At 39.3% G+C, this 26,394-nt stretch overlaps 1 protein-coding gene across 1 annotated transcript in view; it reads left to right on the forward strand.

The window, feature by feature from the left end:
* TMEM26 (transmembrane protein 26) overlaps positions 1-5,775 on the forward strand; it is a 55,329-nt gene extending 49,554 nt beyond the window's left edge. Inside the window, exon 6 of the mRNA XM_075534468.1 lies at positions 1,830-5,775. Within this exon, the coding sequence (XP_075390583.1) occupies positions 1,830-2,254 (425 nt within the window). The 3' untranslated portion in view covers positions 2,255-5,775. The remainder of the gene's footprint in view (positions 1-1,829) is intronic.
* The last annotated feature ends 20,619 nt before the right edge of the window (positions 5,776-26,394 follow it).

Consider the following 26,394-nt stretch of genomic DNA (forward strand, 5'->3'; position numbering starts at 1 on the left):
GGCAGCATCTGACGGCACGACCATGGTCATGCGGCGCTAGAGTAGAGTTGAGAAAGTTGGATGTAGCACAGGACATAGGCATTCCAACAGCTTTCCCCATACAGCACAATTGTATCTCATGTCTCTTGTAGATAAATTGATTGATACAGGAACTACACAATGCACAATGCATATTATCTTGTCAGTCACAATCAGTGGCTATGTTACTGTCTTATGTATATACTGTGTCATACTTTGTATCTGAAATGTTTATCATAAAACAGCGTATAATTTGGCTTGTACATTACAGCATCCAATTTCATCTGTCACGTGTTTCCAGAGTGTTATGTTCTTTCTGTTACATTTTCACGCAGAAACATGACCGGCAAGCACATCATGACCCCCAGTGCTGCTAGTGATTGGCAGGAGCAAGAGGCCAACGGAAAGCATTGTCTTCCAGTGAAAGAAAGGGTATTAAAAAACACACAAAGACAGAAAAAAATCAGTGAATGCCATTGCACATTACACTTAAGAATCACGCCAATCCTCCCAAACAAAGAAAAACGTATCCAATCTACTAACAGGTCCACTGCCCCACAAGGTACAAGGCTAATGAAAATGCTAGAATGACCTGTATCAGATACAGTGAAATTGCTGATGATGCGGCTGGAGGGGCAAACACAGAAACAAATCCTTCTCAGTAAGTTGATACCCACTGCTAAGTCACAGAGCTTGTCCAACATGATTAAAGACAAAGCTGGAGCAGATTACTATACGATGTTCACACACATCGAATCACGCAATGTCCTATTTCACATGTCTTATCATGGGCATCAAGTGACACATGACTGTAGTTTCCTAGAACTGACTTAACAAAGTGCCACAAGCGGAGTGACTTAAACCAAGAGATATTTAAGTTCTTTCCCAGTTCTGAAGACTAACTGCCTGAAGTCAAGGCATTGGCCTGCCCGCACCGCATGCATTCTAAATGGTATAGGGCAGAATCCTCTCAGGCCGCTTCCCAAGTTCTGGATGCTGTCAGCACTCTGGCATTTCTGGGTTTGCAGTTGTGTCACTCTATTTTGTGGATCGTTATTCATATGGCCTTCATTCTGTATGTCTGTATTTCTGTGTGTCTTCTACTTAAAGGTACACCAGTTATAATAGACCTAAGGCCCATCCTCTCACCTTTGTGAGCTAATTACATAAGCAAAGACCCTACTTCCAAAGAAGACCACATTCTGAGGTCTGAGCAGATACGGATTTGGGGGCACTATTCTAACCAGCATAGTTCCCATGAGCACAGAATGAGTCCATGGATATCTGCTCTCCTCTTCACAAATACTGTCACTATGCTGGTTTAGGATTGAGGAAACTGAGGCCCAGCAAACTTGAAGAGCTTGGCCGGCCACCTCTCACTAATAGCAGCAGGAGGATTCAGAAATGGCAACCAGCGTCCTGGGGTCCAACCATGACTGCCTCTCTGCATTGAGGACCCAAGGACAGACATGGCACTTTCTTTTATCCTCTTGTCTCCCCGGGCTGTTTAATTGTGCTTTGTGTGAGAGCTGAGAAGTGCTCTGAACAACTAATGGAAACTAGAGCACTGACTCTTCTTGGTGTGGTTTATTGGAATAATGACAGATTACTCATTTTGAGGATAAAGTGCTCTAACACGTTAAGCAGCAGGCTGGTTTCGTCTCATCCACCCTGGCGTTAGAGCACACTCATGTGTCATCCTTTACCAGCATAGCCCCCATTGCTAAAGGCATGCCTCCCTCCACCTTCTCATCCTGTAGGTCGGTCTTTCCTGGAGCCACGTTAACTGGCCTGTCCTTTGCGTTTTTCAGTGCAGCATGTCATGTGCTCCTCGTCTGTGAAAGCCAGAGGATTCTCCAGCCTATTCTTTTGCCAGTACAGTGCGGACCTGTGGAACATTGGCATCAGCGTCTTCATACAAGATGGGCCTTTCCTTGTCGTTCGTCTCCTCCTGATGATCTATTTTAAAGTGATAAACCAGATGCTGGTGTTCTTCGCAGTGAAGAATTTCCTGGTAGTAGTGTTACAGGTCTACCGCCTGGTGGTGCTGGCCTTGGGCGTCCGGGCTTCCTTGAAAAACCGGTTGGGAGGACAGAAAGGAGAGGACAATTGCTCCTGCCAACCAGCCGAGAGTGGCCTCTTACCCAGGAACTGGGGTATGGGTTCAAAGGAGGACTCAGCCATCCCTCTGCAGGCCTCCCCGGTCACCTCGGAAGACTGCCTCGCAGCCCCATAGGCACTTACTCACCAGGACAAGCCTGCCACAGCCTTTGACCTCCTACTTCATCTTACAGATAGGATTTTGGTGCCCTTCCTTTAAAAAAACAAAACAGAACACGTTGGCCTATCCTTATTTTCAAAAGGACCACATGCAAAAAAAAAGGCAAAAACCCCGATCTTAAACCCAAGCCAAGGGATTTTCTTTTTTTCATCGAGCAGGAAATGTGATGAGTGGCTATCCTGACAATGTCCATGTGCTTGCAGCAGATGCCTTAGTTGTTCAGCAGCTAAGTGATCTGTCCGTCTCAAATTGTTGGAAAGGTCGCCACCAGGGTGAAAGGGCCGTGCCCTCAAAGAGCTGACACAGACACACAGGGCCTGTTTGTTGCCTGAAAACACAGAGACTGTGAACTTTGGCTCCCTATCCCACTCGTGCATCTGATCTTTTCCGCCACATCCCTCTGACACCAAAGAATGTACATTCAGTGAATTCAGAGAAAATGAAGGAGAAAGGGCCTTGACCACCAGCTCCTCACTGAGCTGGATGCAGGGTGAAAGCCTTTCTTCTCTTCTCATCACAGAGGTCGTTGTCCGTCGCTGCACAGGTCCTCCCGGCAAAACCATCGGGGCTCGTGCGATATTCTGTCACGGCGCATACGCTCTCGCAGAATTTGTGCTGCTTCTGCCTGGGACACTACGGAGTTCACAGCAATCCCCGTTGGTTATACATTTTCTGGTCGCAAAGCAAACTGCTAGCCAAATCACAATTTCCAATCCAAATGGGATTCGTGGTCCTCGTCAGAAATTCTCTTAACCCTGTTTTACCATTACCAGTATTTTCAGGTTGATTGTGTGGTTCATGGAGACAATGATCGAAGCAATGAATAGAGGTGTCTAGGTCTTTTAAGGGGTCCCATCGTTTCCGGGTTTCTGTCACCAGTGAGTGAATAAGCTCTCGTTCCTCTGAACTGCCTCTACTGCAAACAGCCTTTGGTCTCAGGGAGCATGTTGGTGATAGAGGACTGAATCCGCCCTCCCCATGGCTAATTGCCCTTGATTAGCGATGAGTGGGGGACGGGCCTCAAAATTGTGGAGCACAAGGATTTGCTTTAATTCCCTGTACTAAGACGTCGTTTTCCTGTGTTTAAATTCCTATGCCATCCGTTTATACACTTCTGCACTTTCAAGATGGAAGTGATTCAGCACCTTTTAAAAGTGATTTTTGCTTTTAAAGATGTAGCCTAAGATTGTACCCAGCTCTCCACCAGTATTATATGAGACAACGGTTCCACAACTGTTCTTTTGGAGTTCTTTTTATGTCCTTAAACTTAAAAATTCAAAGGCAATATTAAAGATAAGGCAAATTTGGCCTTCTATTGTCTAGCCTATTGACAAACAATTGGTACAATTTTTTTCTATAAATCTTTATATGACCCGATACCAATTTAAAATAGTAGATGAACAGGTTCATAGACAACTTCTGGTTTTATGCAGAGACGTGCATACATTCAATGGATAGTTTCTTCAGTGTCTATAATATATGTTTCTATGTTCTTGTTTTTTAACGTAAACAAGATACTGAATGATTGTACAATTATATGTGAATGAAATGGAATACATTTTTAATTTTTTTTCCAAAATAAGTTTGTGAATGTTTAAGTCATGAAACAATATGTATACACAGTAAGGAACTTGACAACTTTTAAGGGCACATTATTTAAAATGCTTAGCATCGACAGCAACATAATACGGCTATTTATACAAATGCCTCCGCAGAATCTGTTTTCATGTCAACTGCTTGATGTTGAATGTTTTCTTCCACAACATGTATGTGCTGTTTATTATTGCTGATTGCCTCATGGCACACTTTCATGTTTTAATTTTTCCCCTTTCAATAAAACAAACAGGGAACCTCTAAAAATAGATGAAGTCTAAAGTAGGAAGGGTGTTGCAATGATATTTTTAAATGTTCCAAATCTGAGACTTGGCTGGCTTTATGAATGAATTTCTAGTGTTTAAGTAATGTATTTTGTAATTAGCACTCTTCCGCAGGCTGGGGAAAAAGCAAGCCCATTCAGAGTTGCTTCTCTAAGAGGACCAGTCAGTCAAAAAGGGTCCAGGATCATCTTGGCAATTCATGGTGGCAAAAATAGAAGCCTGCTCGGTAAGCTCTCCAGGAAAATCTGCCCAGGGTAGCATTTGTTAACCAAACCGCAAGTTCTCCCACTCCTCTTGAATTGCTTCTTTTTTCCAGCAAAAAAAGTCATTTAGTTGACTTTGAAAGCTCCTAAGCTCAGGTTGTATCCGCAAGAGCCTTGATGAAAATTTAAAATTTTTACTAGACATTGCGATGCTTGAGGACATCCAGGCGTTTGCTTTGTACTGGCCCAAGCACCGCTTGCTTCCAACAGGATAGCTTCCTGTGGACGTGCTTACATTTTTATTTCTATCGATAAAAATGCTTTTGATTATGTCTAAAATGATATAGATCTTCCCTCTGGACCGCCCCCAATGACACATAACACTCCATTCCCCATCCTCACCTTTGGATCAATTCTACGGTTCAGCTGCCACAATTGGGCTACTATTTGTATAAATGGAAATTGAAGTTTGCAACTGAATTGTACTGTACTTTTTGGTTGTTTCTTTAGTTTTATTACTCTCAGTATTATCAAATGGGAAGATAGTCCATTACCTTTGTATTTAATTACTCTTGCTGTTTTCTTTGGAAAATTAATGACCTAAGAAAATAATATTGTCATTGACTATAATTTTCTTTCTCATCTTCCAAATGAGAACTATTAGACTATCTCACTCATTGGCCTCTCATAGTTTCACTCACCAAAGCAGGACACGAGGCCTTATAAGATTGCACAAACATGACCCAGAAATATCAGGACTCACTCTTGTAAGTTATTATAGTGTTATTTAACAGTAGTTGGCCAACATTTTAGCAGGCAGGCATTGTAGATGCACATGCTTTGGGACTTTCTACCAGGTTACAGAGTTGAACATTGACTCACGCCTGACATTTCATCGGAATGACTGCTCACCAACTCTCCAGTTAAAAATGGGATAGAATTCAGAAGAGCACGCCTACATTTACCATGATTTCCTTCCAAACCTAAGAAAGGGAAATGTGGAAAAACCATGCACAGTCATAAGACATGCAAAGGAAAAAACCACATGAGCTAGAGTTATGAGAAAGGATTTCCTTTTTTACAACTTCAGACACTGGTTTTCACTGAGCGGCCACGCTGTTCTACTCTTGGACTTCTCTGATTGGGGTTAAAGCAGGCAGCTGGAGAATGTTTACAGACTGAGTCTTCAAATAACTTCTCATATGACGCTAGTTAACGCTAAACAATGTTTGGGTAATCAACTGCTGAGGACTTATTTTTTTATGGCTATTCAGACAATGTCGAAATCTTTCTTATTAGAATATTGTATAAGAAAATGTTTTCTGAATTATTTATATTTATACTATTTTGAATGAATAGGCTTTGTATTTTACTATCTATGAATGTATTAAATAGTTGGTGCATAACTGTATCCTCTCTTTTTTGGTCTGTATTTCAAGACTTTGTTTTCTACTGTAATTAATTTCATTTTTATTTTTTAAGCCTGAGTTAAAAAAGAAAAACTGATCTACTTAGAATATGATTAAATTTGCATTTCAAACTAGCAAGGAAAGGCTGAGTGGTTTCACAAATGATGGGAAAATTTGCCATCGATGTGGAAAAAATAAAATTTGATTTCTATTTCATGCAGTATATAAAAATAAAATCCAGATGGATTATAGATTTATGTGTAAAAATGAAAAACAAAATATAGGAAGAAAATGTAGATTCTGTCTTTAGCATTGAGGGGATGTAAAAGGTCTCTCATCACAAATATGAAACTGGGAATTTCTGAAGGAAACACATAGATTTTCTAACCTAAAGACTTATATTTTCTGAATGACAGAAAACAAAATCCTGAACTCTTTGCCATCGAGTTGATGCCGACTCACAGGGACCATATAAGATAAGGTAGAACTTCCCAAAGCTCTATCTTTCTTCCACATAGCAGCTGGTGATTTCGAACTGTGGACCTTGCAAGCTGCAGCCCAGTTATGTAACCACACCACCACCAGGCAAAATGTCAAAAGGCACCGTGAATTCATCACTACCGTTTCTTGGAGTTGGTGCAATTAGACAAGTGAAATGAGAGGTATGAAAATTTGAAATAAGGAAGAAATTTTCAAATTTATTCATTTGTAAGCAGATTTAATACCTAATATAATCATTTTAAAAAGCCATACATGAGTCAGAATCCAAATAGAAATAATTCACAATCATACAAAAGTCACTAGATAAGTGATAGAAAAATAGAATTGAAAACGAGGTTAACCTATATGGAATAGAACCATAAATTCTTAAGAATAAACTTAAGAACTAGGAAAGAACTATGTAATGAAAGATTTTTTAAAGATTCTACAAGAACTATAAATAAGTAAATCATTTAATAGATAGAAATATATTCTATTAACTCTTGTAAGAAGCCTTAGTATTAAAAATATCAATAATACTGAATCTATAACTTTAGCAAAATCTCTAAAATGATATGTTGATTTAATTTTTACTACCTATACAATGGGTTCTAATATTTTATGATAAATGCCCATGAAAGACTTACTAGAAATTATAAACAACTTAGAAAAATGAAAGTAGGATTTAGTGTACTTAAAAATATTACAGAGCTACAACAATCATTAGAATTTTGTCTGGCACATTAATAGGCAGGCTGAAAATATGGAACAAAAAAGAATCCAGAGATCGGTAGGAACAATGTAGAGATTTTGATACATGCTAACTTGTAAGGAACCTGGTGTGGTTACATATGGGGTGGCAGCCACACTGCAGAAGAAAGATGGGGCTTTATGCTCAGAGAAAGGGTTACTTTACAATCCCCAAAACTGTCTCAGAAAACTCACAGGGGCAGTTCTACCCTGTCCCATGGGGTCGCTCTGAGTCGGCATCAGCTCAATGGCAGTGAGTGTCGGGGGTGGGGGTAGAATATTATAAATTATAGAAGGTCTAAAGAATATCACAGCGAAACCCAACCTCTTGTTAAGGAGCACAGGAGGTACATTCTGTTGTCAAGTGCTCAGCTGCCAGCTGACAGGTTGGCGGTTCAAACACACCGACCTGGAGACAGCTTTGCTCTGCCCTAGAAGGTCACTATAGTTTGAACTCGACTCAATGACAACGGGTGTCCTTATGTTCAAAGCACTTCAGATGGGTCAAAAAATCAAGTTAAAAAGAAAAGCAGGGAACTTTGCTTTTATAACTGCAATTGTGAGGATGCTTACAAACAAGCTGCAAGAAAGCATAGAATACTTATTAATTTCAACTCACAATATTAAAAATTTTTAACCAAAATGTCGAAAGCCAATTCAAAAGTTTAACAATAAATTGATATCTACAACAAATATAACAAAACATTTGTTTTCTCAATGAACAGTTTTTTTGAAATTAAAAATATATGTAAGCAACCAAAGGAGAAAATGAGAAAAACCACATATTGTATTTAATAAAAAATAAGGAATAAAGAAAGGCACATTAAACCATATTCAAACACCATTTCAAATACAGACTGATCCACCATGTGATTACATTTTTCACATTTTGAATTTGCAAAGATACAGACTTAAAGCAATTTTTCATATTACAGAAGTCTTGGGAAATAGAGGTTCTTGTTAAATTGCTAGTGAGGGTATAAATTCATACAACTTTTTGGAAGGACATTTGGCCATATGAGTTAATTAAAAATAAATTTATCACCTGATGCAGCAATAGAACTTTAAAGAACATATTCTAGAGATCCATCTGTGCACATTTGATTTATGGTGCTGTTCAGTGTAGTAATTTCTAGGTATCAACATCACTCCTTCAATAAGGTCATGGGTAATTAATTATTGAGTATCCATACTACATAATATCAGGCAGGCTTTTTTAAGAATTAAAATATATCCATACATGTTTATAAGCTATAAAGGGAAATTGTGTTAATATTTTCCTAGGGAAAAATGCATACTAATCAGGTTACTGTATCAAATATCACTCAATGTTTCCTATTTTGTTGTTATAAATGATACAGGTTACTTTTACCGATACCAGTTGAGTCGATTTCTGATTTACAGCAACCCTGTAGGACAGAGAGACTGTCCCATGGGGATTCCAAGATGAGCATCTGTACACAAGTAGTCACAACTTTCTCCCGGGAGTGTCTGGCAGGTTCAAAGCCCCAACTTTGCAATGAGCAGTCTCTGAAGTGCCAGCAAAGCTTAGGTGGCTGGTAGATAGATAGATGCAATAGTGTTCACGTTTCTAAATATCATGAAATTTCCCTTTTTTCTTTTCTTTTTTTGTTTACTCTTATACTTTGTAGTTTTTTAAGTCTGCATTACTTCTGCAAATTTAAAAGCAATAGTAAGTTGGGGGACACACAAATACCAATTTATAAAATTAATGTGAGCCTGCTGCCACATATGGATACCCATCATTGTATAAATAAAAGCATATGCCTCAGTTTCATCTGAAAATAGGAAGGTGTTGTGTCTCTGATGAAGGATGGTCTTTTAAAGATTTGGATAGAGCAAAGATTTGGGGAATAAACTTTTGAATAAGCCTGGAAGACTAGGTAAAAAGAGAAGATTCAGTGGGACTTTTCCACTGAGTGTCACAGAGACCATTTCACAGTCATCAGCCTGACACTTCCTATGCGCTCTGGCATTTGGGCACTACCACAAGAAGCTAGAGAGAAAAAGTCATATTCGATTTCATCATCACGTTGATTTCTCCAGGAGACACACAGAACTGAAGGAACCCTGAATAAAGAAACTAGAATGAATCGATGCATCTGTTTCCAAGTCCATTTTCATACCACCTAATTTGTGTTTGGAAGGTTTTCTGATTTTGTCAAATACTGAATTTGCAAGCGATTGTGGGGAGTGATCAAATGAATTATATGCAAATTTGATGACATTTCTGAGGAAAACAAAAATTCTGATTCCTACCACACACCAGATATCATACAGCCTTTGTATCCAAACTAAGAATTTTGAGCAAAGAAAATTGGAACTGTGAGACAAAATATGTTTTCTCGATGGAGGCTTCCATTCAAACTCTGCCAACTGCATTGCTGGAAAGCTCAGATGGTTGTAGTTCTGGGCTTTGGGGATTGAGTCCACCTTCTGGCAAAGACTGTTCTCCCCTATAATTCAAGGGCTCCCGTAAGACTTGAGTGACAGCTAACAGCTGGGTCCAAAGCTATAATTATTTGATCAGATCTCTTAGTTTCAATTACTTCCTGTAACTAGTGTTTTTTATTGGTATCTCGAACCCCAACCTCTTTTCTGGGCTCTTTGCCTAGATCGGCATCCCCCCTGGGTATTTTGCAAGCATCGCAAACTCAGTATGTATCATATAAAATGCACATTTCACCACACTCAACCCCAAATTTTCTCTTCTCTCTATGGTCCATGAAGTGACCAACAACATCACTGGCCACTCAGGCTCTCATGCTAAAACCCAATGATATTTTTAACTGTAGATTCATTTTTCTTATCCCTCCTGCCCAAGGAATTACTAAATTCTGTCCTGTGGCCTGCTTGCATTTCACTCCAATCTTTCCACTACCGTCTCTATTCCATCTGCTACGATCTTAGTGTCTCAACGTTTCTTGTCTGAATGATTGGTCATCTGAGTAGTCTTCCAAAGCTCCCGCTGTAATCTTCCATTCTGCATTCAGAGTTGTTCTCTAAATTGCTCAACTGATCATGTGTATTCTCTATTCAAAACACCTTGGGGATGTCTCACCACCTGCAAGATTAAGTCTAGAGTCTTGAGATAGTCCATTATGATCTTTCACAAGTTGACCCCAATGCTTATTTCCTATCAATGTGCACTCTAACTCATATATAGAAACACACACACAGACACACAGACACACACGCCACAGCAGCAAGTATTAATGCTCCACTACACTTGTCATTATCTATTTTTTCCCAACAGTTTTGGCTAAGCATATAATTCGCAGATCCTGCAATGCAACTGTTCGGTCACATAGAATTGTGCATTCATCATTACAATCTGGTTTAGAACATTTTGTCCTTTCTTGTTCTCATCGTTATTAGCACCCCGCTTCCTCCCAACCTCTCCTGTCATACCCCTAAGGAATTACTAATTCACTTGCTTTCTCTATTGGTGCACCTATCTTGGATTTCTTATACAGAAAAACATTTTTTAAAAAACAGAAAGCTAACTGTAATAAAAAAGTAAATCAGATGAAACCTCAATTGAAAAGACAGTAGAAAGTATTACAAATTAGAACAAATTTAAATGGATCATGAGAGAGACCAAGTGATAGAGTGCTAAATCTTTATATTGTGTCTTCCTCCGTTTTTTTCTTGGCAGTGTCCTCCATTGCCACCATTCCATTACAGATTCCTTGTCTACTCACCCCTCTCCTGTGGTGAGTGGCCAAATATCCTCTCACGTAGAGTTGATGGCCCAGGGAGAAGGCAGAAACCAAGATAGCTCTGTACACTGTGGGAATCCCGGGAGAGTAAGTGCTGACATCCACCCACCTCTCCTCCACCTGTTTCAGTCCTAGATTCTTAGTTTTAAGAATGTCTTTTAAATCAACAATATTTGTAAGGATACCAGGTAATATCTTGTGGCGGTAGAACTATAAATTTATAAACAATTATGAACCATGACTAGAATCAAGAGAAGCAACAAATTCATGATCTCAAGAAGTTTCCCTCTCTTAGATTTAACTGGACTATCCATTTTCCCTGTTTTTACTCATCTAGCCATTTCCATGCCCCTTACTAGGATTCTCATTCTAGAAATAGTTCTAACTCAACACTGACCATATTCTTGGACCCAAATTTTCACTAGTATCCTATTCAGACTTTGCACTTGATTACAGAATGGAGGGAAAGTTCTCCTTTTATCATGACATTGTAGTACTTTGTATTTGTGCTTAAGCAAGAGGTTATCATAATGGCATAATGATTGGTTTCTATGCCTAGATCCCCCATTAAAATATGAGCCATCATGGGAAATGGGCCACGTCTTTTTAGGGTAACCACAGGATTCCAGACACATGGAAAAGTCGTCTGTGCCACAAAGCCAGCAAGCTCCTATTCTGCCTCAGGGAATTTAGGGTTCTTGGCTTGGACATCACCACTCACCTCGAATTGTCCCCTAAGCCCGCTCCTTCTCACCATCTAGATGCCAGCTCAAATGTAGGATCCTCAGAAGCCTGTCACTTCCCCTCCCCTCCCTCCATCAGTCCCCACCACATTTATCTTGATTTTCTGCCTAGGATTTATCAGTAGTTGAAACACTCTTTGTATGTATATTCATTTACTACCTATAATGAAGATGTGCATGTCAAGTGTGTCCGTCTTGCTCATCTGTTTCCCTGTGCCAACTGCATAGTCGCTGCTCAAAACTATGACTCATTGCTCGTCCTTTCCATTCTCTTTCTTAAATTCATAGATCAATTTATTTAGAATTACAAGTATCATTAAGAAGAAAAGATTTATGCATTTCTTAATTAACATAACAATTTAGCTAAATATCAACTCTTGCTAACATCTGCAGTGGCACCATACTAACAATACTAACAAACCATTCTTGTTTAAACCTGTGAATTTAAAGACTATATTAGCTATTGATGTGAACATCATTTGTCTATTTATCATGTACTGAGCATTCCTTGATGCCGTTTAATAAAAAAACAACCATATGACAAGTTCCCTTTCGATCTTCCCCAAATCTGCGTCGTGGAGTGGATTCCAACTCATTTCCTTCTGTCATCCTCCCTGCCACCGAGTCAATTCGGTCGCATAGCGCCCCTAGAGGGCAAGGTAGAGTTGTTCCCGTGGATTTCTGAGACTAATTCTTTCAGGGCCTAGAAAGCTTCATCTTTCTCCCTTGGAGGGTGGTTTCAAACTGCTGACGCTGTGTTTAGCGGCCTAACTTGTAACCACTACGTACCAGAGCTTCTTCTCATAGTGAGCTGATCTAGGGGAAGTCTTTACCAAAGTAGGAAACCTTTTCCCTCATGAGAACATACAAAAAGGCCTAAGCACCAAATATCATGAGCATTCCCAATCATCATCTTTCCCGATCCTCTGCGATTGGCATGGAATGCCTTTCCCTGAAGGGTTCTTCCACTCTGTGCTCCTGGTTCTCATGGGCCTTTTCAATATCCTTGGCTCTGTGTACCCCTTCACTCTTTAAATGTACAAGGTCTTCTCTCCTCCCTGTGATTTTTCTTCTATCATTGATCCTTTAAATCTGTATTGCCAATTTTCTCCCATGCTTCCCTTCACATTTATCCGAAGATGCAATTCTATATCCCCCAATTGACTTAAATATCATTGAGTTTCTATTAAGGATGATGGGAACATTTGGCAATGATGATTATTGCAAAATATGATGAATATAATTAAAGAAATAGAATTGTACATTTGCAAATGTTATAATGCCAAACTTAAAATATATATATTTCACAAAAAATATATTTTCTAAATAAGATCCTTTTCTTAATTCTTCAATTTCTGTTAATAGAGCTATTATCATTTTGGCTCACCTCATACATCCATTTGCTGAACTTCATTTTTTTGCATAAAAATACAATTTTGTTGATTTTCTATGATTATGTAAGTTACATGCATCAATGTAATTATTTTTTAATACAGAAAAGTACTAGAATAAAATATACATGAAATCTCACATTGCTATAATGTCAGCCACTAACCACTTGATGGCTATCTTTGGTGAAGTTCACATTACAGAAAGATAGCTAGACTGGCAGACAGACAGACAGAAAGACATAGAAGGAATTTTCAAAAGTTATGGTTTAAATTTATGTGTTGAACAACTTAGACTGTCAAAAAAATTTTTTGTTTTACTTCTATAAAAGCATATGGAAACTCATTTAGAAATATAAAAAATGTCTTTTTGGTCTTTTGTGAATGTAGTCTGGGCCAAATGGTGCCCTGGTGGTAAACTCAGGAATTGGGACCTGGTTTTATTCATCTTTCTATGCCCCATGGAGGCTCACGTGGTATGTGTACAATAAGAATTTGCTGCCTGAATGATCAATAGCATCAACAAATATTTTTAATACCTACTATATGCAGCTAGCTATATGAAGGATACACAAATGAATAAGACATTGCTTTTGAGAAAATTTATATGCAGGATCTTAAGCAAGTGCTGCTGCAAGCTTCATAAACTTTCTCTCTACCATCTAGCCTCCTGCTTGCAAGATACTTGTTTCTGTGTTGGTTTTGTGCAGAACCTGCAGCCCCCAGCCTGTTACCAACATCTGCTTTGTAATACAAACAGGGGCACAAAATATCGGAGAGGTCAGGTTTAAAAGAATGATAGTTGTTTGTTGCTTGAACACAGAATTTTTGGTAGGTTGGCGGGTTTTTATCACTGTGGGAAGGCCACCATAGGATTCCCCAAACATTGAAAGTGCTTATCCGGGTCCTATAATGATTTGGACTATCAGAGGAGCCTCTCTCTGAACTCAGTCATATATCTCTGCTCAAAGGGACCAGAGCCTGTTCATGGGAAAATATCACAGAAGGCTTAAAAGCGTTTAAGGGCCTTCACAACAATCCAAAGTGTATTCCTGGCATGTGCCTAGGGCAGAAGCTACTTTTTTAAAATGATATTTATTTTATAGAATTAGGAGCTGGAAGGAAGAGCACTTGGGACCAACGTCTTCTAGCTGTCCCGATCACAAGCACACTGGCTAAAGAAGGAAGGCATATTTGAACTGTGACTGAAGATCACAATATTTTGCATTGACTCATTTCATGAACATTTAAAAAGCTGGAAATGATGCTAAAGTGACACATGACACAAAAGCTTTGGAGAAAATGCCAGTGTGGGGACCATGCCAGTCAGCCTTGGAGAGCAGATTCCCACCACGTTTCTGTAGCAGGAAACAGCTTATGAAGCGACATACTTCTGAATCTGAGATGGTGAAAAAAGAAGTCCATATAGCCCAGTTGATTTTGACTTGAGATATAGCAGCCGAAGTGGCAGTGGTTGGTACTTCTGGGCATTTCACTGTTCTTACTTTGGGGATGTTTGAATCAAACCTGATTTAACTTGCGGGCATCGCTGGCTCAGCTGCATATACAAGCTACTTCTCAGCCCAAGGCCTGGTGACCTATTGCATCATTGTAATTTGCATTTTTAAATTGCACACTTCCCTGTACAGATGTACGATCAGCATCAACCAAAGGAAACTTACCCTTGAATCTTGTGTTCTGTGTTCTCCCGTACAAGAGTCAACACTCCGACACTTCCATTTAATGAGCCGAATATGGCATCTGGGGAGCGACAGTCACGTTCATCAAAGTTCTAGTCCATTGAAAGGGATGATGCTCAGGAAATAGTTGAGAAGCTATCAGAGAATTCAACCCAGCCTTAGGGCGTTTCTACAACTTAAATAAAAATCCTCCTTCAATCAGAATCTTCTAAAAGATATAGACTTCACGTCTCCAACTTTACCCCATAAATAAATAGATAGATAGATGATAGATAGATAGATAGATAAATAAAATCAAAGCAAACATTTAAGGAAATTATGATTTCTAATTTAGTAACTTTGAACCCTGCATGCATGCTCTTTAGCTTAGTTTCAGGCGGTTGAATCCCTTACAGATGATGCCCCTGAGCATTTGTCGTACTCGGCAGGGACTCTGCTCTTTATTTGTGCCCAAACTCTGGACAGTTGGAGTTTGGAGACTTGTTGGATCTTATTGCTTCTTTTGAAAATGAAGGAAATAAGATTGAGAAAAGAGAAGCAATTGTCCTAGTTATGCACTGGCTTAATGACAAATGCAAGGACCAAATTACCTGGGCACCAAAGCACCATTACAAAGGGCCATAACGAGTATAATAAATAACTGAACAAAGCACCTTTCATTTCTGGCTGCGGTGGCTGGCGACCGCGGAGTCTCTCCATATCCTTGAAGACACCAGGTGTGCAGCAGAACTTCTCTCTCGGATTTCCAAGACCAGGACCTTTCAGAAGTAGGCCATCAAGCCTTTCATGTGAAGCACTTCTGGGAGCGTTTATACGACCAATGGTTTTCTTAGTGGAATCCAAAATTTAGCCATTTGGGCCACTGAGGGGTTCCTAGTAAATAAAATGCCTATTAAATCCTTGAAATAATTGTACTGTCCCGACACGTTAGAGTTGACATAATACTTTTACGCCTGTGGTAGTTATATAATCGGTTGTCAATTTGAGACCTACAAGTGAAGGGATGGAGTTTAGCCTGTCACTCAGGTCTGAGAGAAACAGATCACTACAGCCGGGACACACACTCACTCCCTGGGAGACATTGCAGCTGACAAGACACATGGAGCTACGCTAGAGCCCTGTTGCTGAAGGACCCACGTGGAGACCCCTGCCAGTGCTCAGATGCCTCTGCAGCCACTGGCTCCACAAGACTCTCCACCTACTGGCCTGTGATTGTCATGCATTTGGCATCATTGCATGTGTTGTGTGAACCTGAAGAGGAATGTATAGACTGGTGTTGGGCATATGGGCTAATATTGGACTATGGACTTGATCTGGACTGGGCTGGGATGTTTTCTTAATATACAATTACTCTTTTATATAAAGCCCTCTTTTACATACACAAGTGTCTCTGAATTTGTTTCTCTAGTCAACCTGGACTAACTCGACGTTATTATCTTAATCCTTATAACAACTAAGAATGAAATGAGTACTCAGAGAGGTCAAGATACACGTGGACCTCCCCTGAAGGGGAAGAATAACAGAAATGTGGGTGAAGGAAAACAATGAAAATGTAAAACATGAAATAATAATGACAATATATAATTGATCGAGGATTCAGGAGGGTCGAAGGGTGGAGGGAGGGGGGAAAAGGAGCTGATACCAAGGATTCAAGTAGAAAAATGTTTTGGATATGATGATGGCAACATATGTATGAATATGCTTGATACCACTGGTGTATGGCATGTAAAAAGGGCTGCAAAAGCCCCCAATAAAATGACTTTTAAAAAAAGAAGATAAATGTGAGAAGTGATGTCTTTGTGTCTGTCAGGCTCAGAGGGAAAGGTTCAGATTCCAGAGCAGGTCTGCATTATGAAATTATGGTCTCCAGTCCATGAGCAGCAGCCAACATGGACCGATGTAGAAATGTAAGTACCTTTAAAATCATTCCAAATTTTTCCCAACAATCCTGACCAGCTGTGCCCAGAGGTCGATCAGGTCTACTTCTATGAGATCATAGGTTCTCGGGCACCATACTCAGCATGATAGTAAATCACCCTTCAACTTCTTTGGCTCCTGAACTGGTTTGTGTTTAACAGCTTCCTTACTCAGGAACATTGCGATACTCGCCAATAGGAAGAGTGCTATGGTTGCCTTTTTCTAAAGAGGTTTGTACTAGGCATATTTGTTCAAAGGCAATGCTAACGGTTGGTTCTCTGGTGCTGGAATTAATTATGTAAGAGTATTTTCTTTTGATTGTCTCCATTGCTGTGTTTAATGGAGTTGGAAAAAATATAAAACTCATTTTCCCTCTCTGCCACAATGAAACCCTTACCACATTTTCCAAGCTAATTAGGATAATAAAAGGCACTGTGGTTGGGAATGTGTGTGTGTGGGGGGGGGGGGTTCTTTACAGAGGACCTTTGGATTTTTATGACACTGATTTCCCCCTCATCACCTCCCTTGCTCCGCCCTCTGTATGCGCAAGCACTGCGACAGAATCTGCAGCAACAAAGAGTAAAACCTAAAACTGCAGGGCTCCCTGTCTCTGACTTCTTCATTTGCATAAATTAAAATCTATGCTAAACTAGCTTCATCTATCTTTCCTTTGGCATGAAAATAACATCTTCAATGCAGATTAAATACCCGGTTTTAATGGTGTCTCCTCATCTTGACTTCTGCTGCATTAACTAATGTTTATTTTGGTTTTTTCCCCTCTGAAATTCTCAGATATCTCTTGTGAGCCTGGCATGTCTTTCTGTAAAGCATGAATTGGTAACCTTGGAAAAATCTGAATCCAGTCCAAAAGGAATTCATTACTGCATGGGGGTGACTTTGACTTTCTGAAAATGAATGTTCAGAAACCATCAGCTTTGGAAAACAATTCATTACACATTTTTTCTTTTTGGGTGGGGAAGGGGATCCAATGTTTTACATGAAAGCATCTCCTGTATGGGGTGTCTATGTGACTTATCTCTTAGGAAAGAAAACGTTAGGGCAGTCAGCTATTTGGAAACATTGGATGTGCAAGCTTTTATGCGGACTTTCAGAGAGAACAAGATGAATCATGAATACTGAAAAAAAAATTTCTCCATGGTTCTGCTTAAATCCTAGTTTAATTGTTTCAGAGAATGCACCCAGGAGACACAATATACATGGGTTTGGGCTTCTAAGAATTATCATTAAAAAGAAAAGGAAGAAAGACAAGACAAATGGATTTCAAAAGAGACTCTGAAACTTGCTAATGGAAGAAATGATGAAGTAAAATAACTAAACAGGAGATTTCAAAGAGCAATTCAAGAAGACGCTGTAAAGCATAATAAAATGGGCAACAATTGAAAATTAAAAAAACAAGAGGGAAGAACATTCTTGGAATTCTGAAGCTGAAAGAACGGAAGTTAAATTCAAGCCTCAAGTTGAAATACTGGAGGATTCCACGCACAGCATATTTAATAGCACAAAAATACCAAGAGAAGGTGAGTGGAATATACAGTCATGGTATCACAAAGAATTGGTCAAACTTCAGCCCTTTCAGAAAGGATCTTATCATTAAGACCTGATTGTACTGCTGGAAGAAGTCCACTCGAGGCATATGCAAAGCACAATATTTCAGGAATTGATGAAAGGCCAATTGAGATATTTCATTAAGTGGAAGTGTTCATTCTTTCATGCTAAGAAATTTGAAAGGAGGCAATGTGGCCAACTGACTGGGAAAGGTCTCTGTTTGGGCCCATCCCAAAGAAAAGTGATCCAAAAGAATGTTGGAAATGTGAACTATCAGGCTATAAGATTGCCAATAGGTAGTGGAGGGAGTCCTGATGGTGTAGTGGTTACCTTTGGTTGCGATCTGAAAGGTCCAAAGTTTGAAACCACAAGCCACTCCATGGGAGAAAGACAGGGCTTACTAGTTTCAAACCGTCCTATAGGGTCTCTATGAGTTAGCATCAATTTGATGTCGGTGAATTTGGTTTGGACGTATTCTAGAGTTTCCAAGGATTTCATTTTAATTAGATCCACAATTAACACCTATGAAAGTAATTGTCAATAAATCAAGTGACCTATTGAATTGGGAAATCTGGAAAAGATCTCTTTAAAATGTTAAAAAGAAAGTCTATCACTCTGAGGACTCAGCTGCACCTGATCCAAGCCATTTGGGCAATATTCAATTAGGTTGTTGATAGAGAACACCAAACATACCATGAACTGCCAGAGAAACAAATAAATCTGCCTTGGAAGAAGGACAGCCAGATTGTTCAGCAGAAGCAAAGATGGCTAGATTTTTGTCCTCTGCCTTGTGTCTTTTGGACATGTCATCAAGAGGCCACATCCCCGGGCGAGCAGTGGCCACACCAATAGGTTGAAGAGTAGCCATAACCATTGCAGGCGGTACAAGACTGGGCAGTGTTTTGTTCTGTTGCATGTAGGGTCTCGGAGAATCACAGCTGACTCAATTTCCCCTGTCCATACAACGAAGCGGTCTCGCCCTGGTGGCCAGTGGAAATGAAGCTCTCTGGAATTTCACCTCAGTCCTCTTATAGCTCATTATTTGACAAATAGTTTCAACTCTCCCCCACCCCCTCACTCCAAGGGAAAAGGATACACACAACGTATCCCACTATTTTGAAGAGTAACATAAATTTTAAGATTTTTGTTAATTTAGAAAAAAATACAAAAAAGTATAGAGTCTGGATGGTGTTGTCCAGTAAGCATTAGACTGGTAACCTCAAGGGCAGGGGTTCAAAGCCACCAGGTGCTTCAAAGGAGAAAGATGAGGCTATACATTCCCATAAAGATTTAAAAGGCCTCAAAAGTGATCCATGCAGGGTCACTATGAATCAGAAATGGCTTGATGGTAACACTTTTGGTGTATAGAAAACTACAAGGGAAAAGATTCTGCAACTACCCTCGATTGAACAGTCTTAAGCACTTTGTCAAACTTGCCTGAGACTTTAAAAATATAGCTACATTAAATAAAAATCACACTTTTATCCCCACGCAATTTTCATTTCCTCTTCTCCATCTCTAGAGGCACACACTTTTCTTAAAATTGGTATGTATTTTCGGTCTGCTTTTTCCTTTTTAATATATCTTTCTTTCTTGCCTGTAATATTTGAGGCTGACCATTTAACTGACCACCTAATCATCATTATACCTTTCTTCCATTCTACTAAACCCAGGATCTTGTTCACAAAGCAATGAAAGAGCAAACCATATTTGTGGCCTCTCCCAGGCTCTGTTGCAGCTGGATAGTGTGCAGTGTGGGATTTGGAGATGTAAGGGACTCAAAAAGGAAGTGACTTATAATTGATCTTGAAGTTTTCAGTAGAAGTTTAAAAAGTGGGGATCCTTAGAAAATTATTATTATCTTGGAAGAGATAAGAGGAGGAAAGTTCAGTTGGCCCACACCTTTTATCGGTCCCTTCTTTGGACTTGATATATGGATTCCATGCTTGAGGGGAAGCTGTGATCTTGTGATGAAGGTAAAAAGATAGCATGGAGTAACTGAAATGGTCCCTGAGTAATCTGATTTCAAATTTGAGCTTCCATAAAGGTCTTAAAAAAATTCTTCAGCAAGGAAAACAAATTCAACGTATAGTCTCTTCTCTGTGTTGTGGAAACTCGCTGGGCTGCTAACTTCGAGGTCAGCAGTTGGGCACCACCAGCCAGGCTGAAGGAGAAAGATGGGGCATTCCACTCCCATAAAGAGGCCCAGACTCAGAAACGCCGGGGCAGTTCTACCTTGTCATGGGGTAGTCGGCACCAACTTGATGTCATTGAGTTTGGTTTGGTTTTGATATTCTCTTGTGTGCCTTTCTGGATTGGTCCTCAAATTCTATCAATTGAAACAACTTGTCTGCCCTCGTTTGAACCCTAAATAATGGTATTTAGGAACCACCTTGGGCTTGACCGTTTTCAGCTGGACCTCTGTATAGCACAACGCTATAAGCCCTTATTTATTTAAACCATTACCACCGATTTCTTTAAATGCTGACAAACATTGTTTTGTTTTCAAGGTTTTTATTGAAATTGTGTTATCCCTACTAATTATTCTGCAACTTGCTCTTTTCATTTGATATGATACATTCATTGTTATCCACCTTGGTATATATCTAGGACATTTGTTTTTGAAATTTAACTTTACTGTCCATTTTCTCTGTGATGAATACTTAAGTTCCTTCTAACACATCATGATTAACAGTGATATTGCTTTGAATATCCATGTATACTCATAACACAAACAAGGATTTCTCTAAGGTGTATGGTACATCTGGGTTCTGGTTGGTCATTTTGAGATTCTTAATTTCAGTCTTAGTGGCTTTATAAAAAGAGCTATACATGATTCTAGATTCAGGCAGCTCATTGTATCTTCCAAGGCTCTTTTTAAAATACTTTGTTACCTTCCTTGTTTTTTTTAAACATTTGATTAGGGGCTCACACAACTCTTATCACAATCCACACATACATCAATTGTGTAAAGCACATCTGTACATTCATTGCCTTCATCATTTTCAAAGTATTTGCTCTCCACTTAACCCCTTTGCATCACGTCCTCTTTTTCCCCCTCCCTCCCCGCTCCCCACTCCCTCATGAGTCCTTGATAATTTATAAATTAATATTTTGTCATATGCCTCTGACAAAAATGGGGGGACTGTTTTAAGTAGTAGCTAAAAACCTTAGAATGTAGATGAGAAATATTTCAATTTTTATCACTTCTGTTAGAGAACTTTTGTTACTCCCCTATGAGCCTTGGAACGCTGTATCAGGATCTCTCAACTTCAGCACTATTGGCACTGTCTGGATAATTATACGTTGTTGAGATCTCCTCTGTATACTGTGAGATGTTTATCAGCATAACTTGCCTCTCCTCACTAGACGCCAGCACACCCTTCCCCAGTCTGATAGACTGTGTCAACCTGGCTGGGCTACAAATCCTCAATACTTTGGGAATTGAGGCTTCCCCCATGAAGTGGACTTAACAATGTAATCAACTATATGGTGGCGTCTGCCATGAACAGCAGCATAGCTGTAAGAGTATTAAGGGTGTAAGTGGTAAGAGTGAGAAAGGAGTGCAGCCTTACTGAGGTCACAAGCCCTGATGTAATTAAAAGGAATTTTCTTGGGTTGGGGGTGGGGAGAGTGCCCTACTCCTATTCAAGCAGACTCTGTGGAAAGGCTGGTCTCTTCTTGCTGGTATGGCTCCTACAGCTGTCACATCAAACTCTGGTTCTTTAAACGCAAGCCCTTTGTCTGCCCTATTACCTGTTGGCCCTGGGAACTATTAGTGGCCTGGCATATGGCCTGCCAACCTTGGATTTACTTGACTCTGCCCCCACCAGCCTGTGGTCTTCCTGCTTCCTGGTTCATCACACCCACCCCTCCCCCAACAGATTCATGAGTGAGGAAAGCCTCCTACTTAATATCTAACCAATGAACTTGAACCAAACTGGATTTTACCCACTTCTAAAAATGTATGTACTGTTTTCTCGCAATAAATTTCTTTCTTTATATATGACTAGACATCAGTGGTTTTGCTTCTCTAGAGAAAACAACCTAACACACCCAGTATGAATTTTTAAAATGTCTTTCAACAAAACAAAATCACTGCCATTGAGTTCATTTTGACTCAAAGTGACCCTAGATAGGATTTCCCAAGCTGTGTACGTTTTTATGAATGCAGACGGCCTGTTCTTTCTCTCACGAAGTGGTGTCAGGGATTTGAATGGTTAACCTGTGGTCCATAGGCTGATGTTTAACAAATAGAGCAACCGGGGATCCTAAAATATTAAATGTCTCCTGGGGTAAGGGGTCAAACCACTTTACTACTGTATAGGAGCTAATGGTTGGGCCATATCTGCAAACTCTTCCATGGAGATTATGGTGAGCCATGTTGTTGTTTCCTTTGTTGCTTAATGTGGTTATTTTAAACACACCTAGCTTGGTTTTGCACTTGGTTTTGTCACCTTTAAATTGGGAGATTAACTTAGAATAATCTTTTGAAATAAAAATGTAATAATTGCAATGATTGCATTTATCCTGTGCTAGAAATTTTCCTATTTTACCTGTACTTACCCATTTAATCTCTCCAACCTACTTGTAGGTATGTAGGCATGATTTTTTAATATCTATTTTAAGGATTGTAAAGGTAAGGCGTGAAAAAGTTAAATTGTACCTTTCCTATAGATTCTCTTTAATTTTCATGACTCCCCTTCAAGGAACATGTTCTCATCACCAAACAAAACAACGATGTATAAATTACCAAGGGCATATGAGGGAGGGGGGAAGGGGGAGGGAGGAGGGAAAAAAAAAGAGGACCTGATGCAAGGGGCTTAAGTGGAGAGCAAATGCCTTGAGAATGATTGGGGCAGGGAATGTATGGATGTGCTTTATACAATTGATGTATGTATATGTATGGATTGTGGTAAGAGTTGTATGAGTCCCTAATAAAATGTAAAAGAAGAAAAGAGAAAAAAATGATTAGGGCAAAGACTGTACAGATGTGCTTTATACAATTGATGTATGTATATATATGAACTGTGAAAAGAATTGTATGAGCCCCAATAAATTGTTAAAATTTAAAAAAAAAAAAAGTTGATACTGATATTTAAAAAAAATCTAACAAGGAACACAGAATTATTCAACTGTAAGGTGCGATTTGATATAGGGGCACAAAAACTTGATACAAAAAACCCAAACAAAACACTAGTACCATTTTACATTATGGATCTGATCCTGCCAACATCAAGCTGTACTCAATGAATTGAATAGCATCCTCACAACATTCCTAAAATAAATTCAGTGTTGATTTCATGAGACTAAGTAAGTCCATAAGGGACAACAATATTACCAGTGGTGAGTTTCTCACCTTATGTCTATTTAAATTTGCCTTTCTTATAAATATTTCTAAGGTCATCAAAATGTTGAATTGCACAAGAATATTTTTATATTATCCTGACCTTTTTTTGAATTCTCTTGAATCTCCATTTCGAGTCTCCTTTATAAATGCTCTGACAAATTTATTTATGTTCAAACATAGTTTTGCTTTACCTTTTTAGGGTCCTATCAGAATTGCTGATTGCCTTTGTCCCCTGAAACTGTGCTATTGAGCCATTCATTGCAGGGTCACTGTGATTTGTGCCACTAACTTAATAGTGATTTATGTAATTTTTTTCTCCAGCCTGCTCAGTTGCTTATATTCTGTAAGGCTCAGGGCACTTTATAAATTAGTAATTTTCAAAAAGTCTACAATAATAGTTGCAAAACCAGCAAAACCCACAGTGGGCTGATTTCACTTGCTGTTCCAAATTGCTAGCATAGGATCTATTAGAAACCCGAACAACAGAGAGGTTTAAAAATGGCTTTTTTTTTGGTTAAACATCAGAGACAAGTCTCAAATGTGGCAAGTGCGAGTGCAAATAGCTGAAACTTCTCGTCGCCATTGTCATTCAGAAAGCACTGCTATTTTTAACATTGTTATTATTGTTGTTGTTATTATTATCATTACAAATTGTAAAAATAAGGATGCATAAGTAAAGTCTGCCCCAGGGGCAGCCTGAAGCTATATCCCAGCAAGTTTCTGTGCTAGAGTATTATGAGAATTTTTATCCATCATCAATAAAAAATGAGCAGAGCAGCTATTCCGGCAGTTTGCACTGTCAAGACTGTTTTTGCTATTATACCTCTTAGTAAAAGGGTGATACACTCTCCATTAGATGATGTCAACTCATCCACCTTTCCGACATTAAAGCATAATATACCATCTTTACATGGATTCTTTTCTAGTGAAGTCACATTTCCATGAACTTGGGGCAAGGACACAATGAGGCTAAATTAACTCTGGGCAGAAAGTGAAGAAAATTACATTTTTTTATAACCCACAAGCAGCACTGAACTGCCTCCACCCTTTTGGGGAAAGCAATAGAGTTTAAACAAATTTGAGAAAATAAACATTGTACGGAATAAGCCTATGGTCACCATGGTGGAATTTTGCCAGACCAATGCCCCTTATGCTCTCCTGGGCATATTTTCTAGAGCCCCAAAAGAAGTATATGCTTTTCTCCCCTCAGGCGTTCCCACACCAGGGTTATGACGAATCAGTCCCAGCAAACCACTTGGTCTTGGTAACTATTTCTCCAGAAGCATAGTACTTGGATTTGAGCTCTCAGAGAATTGAGTATCCTCTCTTACATCTGTTTGTTTGTTTTATTTTTTCTACTAATGTATTATTATTATTATTATATATTTAGCCTAACTCCTTTTTCTTATGACATCAAAGGAACGAAGAACCCTTATGGACAACTAATGTAACAAAGAGTATTGTGGAGGAGCCCTTATGACCCAAGATTAGGAATGGAAGACCTCAATTCAAGTGTCACACCTGCATCCTTCTTTGATGAGTTTCTTTGCATAAAGGTCTTTTCCTCCTTTTCGTAGATAGCTTTGAGGGTATCTGGTCAGTTCAAAGTGATTTGCTCTTCTCCAGGAATGCATGTGGTGTTTTTGTAACCCCCTGTGAAAACCATTATCCTAGCAAATTGGATCTAACCAATCAGTTCTCCTCCAGGATATGAGGCAACCTGTGTAAATATACCCTCTGTCCTGTGGACAAAGGAGTAGAAAATCCCAATCTGTAGGGAAAGCCGCATGTGGTTGGACATGTCGGAGAGCAGTCATGAGAAAGCAAGATGGAGTCTTCCTCTCTTCGCCTCCTGCATGAAGGGGAACATTCATCCTGAGATCACGGTCGGTCCCCACGCCTCATTTAGATCCGCCTTGCTGAAGCATCATTTTACACCTATGCTCAGATTATGCGAAACAATTTATTTCTTAATAGTGATTTCTTTCTATTGCTTCTCTGAGTTTTATTACCTGCAACCACAAGAGTTCTAAGACATTTTTGAGACTTTCTATTTTTCTCTACCTTGGGACTAGCAACTCCCCATGCATCATCATCATGGAATTACTTTGAGTTTATAAACACTGGTTCCTTTGTGAATAATGACTGAGCTGTTCATTCATTGGGTGGACAAATATCAGTAGTGCATCCTCTAAATGTCCCACAGTGCCTTAACTTGAGTAGACAGTGCTCAACATAACAAAGGGATTATCAAATGGACCTTATGATTGGATAGAGAAACAGAAGATCTGAGTATTAAAAAAACAACTATGAAATACATTGGACCAAAGATGCTGAAAAGAAGAACATTGAGTGTAAAAGTAGCAGGGGTGGTAGAGGAAAGGGACTTGCAATTGTAGGTAGATTGTTAAAGTAAATCAGAGTGGCACTCCCTGAGGGCACCGGGTCACTGGGTAGGAGAACTCTGAAGAACTGTCTCTACAGAGGACAGGGAACTGCAAAAGCCTGGAGTAAGGAGCAGCTATTTGAGGAACAGAAAGGCTGTGTCAGGCTTGGGGAAAGAAAGCCAGGGTGACGTGGCAAAATAGGAGAGCATGGGGTTACTTAGGTACAATTGCAAATACAGTTGCTTTTGCTGTGAATGGCACGGGAAGCTACTGGAGGATTTTAGTAAACATTGATTTACATTTTACATTTTGAAAGGATTATTATTAACAAACTTTGGTATGCAGATAACACAGCTGTGCTTGTTGAAAGTGGAGATAACTTGAGGCATTTGATGATGAAGAACCAAAGCTGCAGCCTTCAGTATGGACTGCAACTCACTGTTAAAAAAATAAAATCTCCCAACTAGACCAGTAGACAACATCTCGCTAAATGGATAAAAGATTGAAGTCATTAAGAATTTTATTATCTAGAATCCATAATCAACACTCCTCAAAACAGCAGACAAGATATCAATTCACCTA

This window comes from Tenrec ecaudatus, chromosome 16 (genome assembly GCF_050624435.1).
Source record: "Tenrec ecaudatus isolate mTenEca1 chromosome 16, mTenEca1.hap1, whole genome shotgun sequence".
Lineage (NCBI taxonomy): Eukaryota > Metazoa > Chordata > Mammalia > Afrosoricida > Tenrecidae > Tenrec > Tenrec ecaudatus.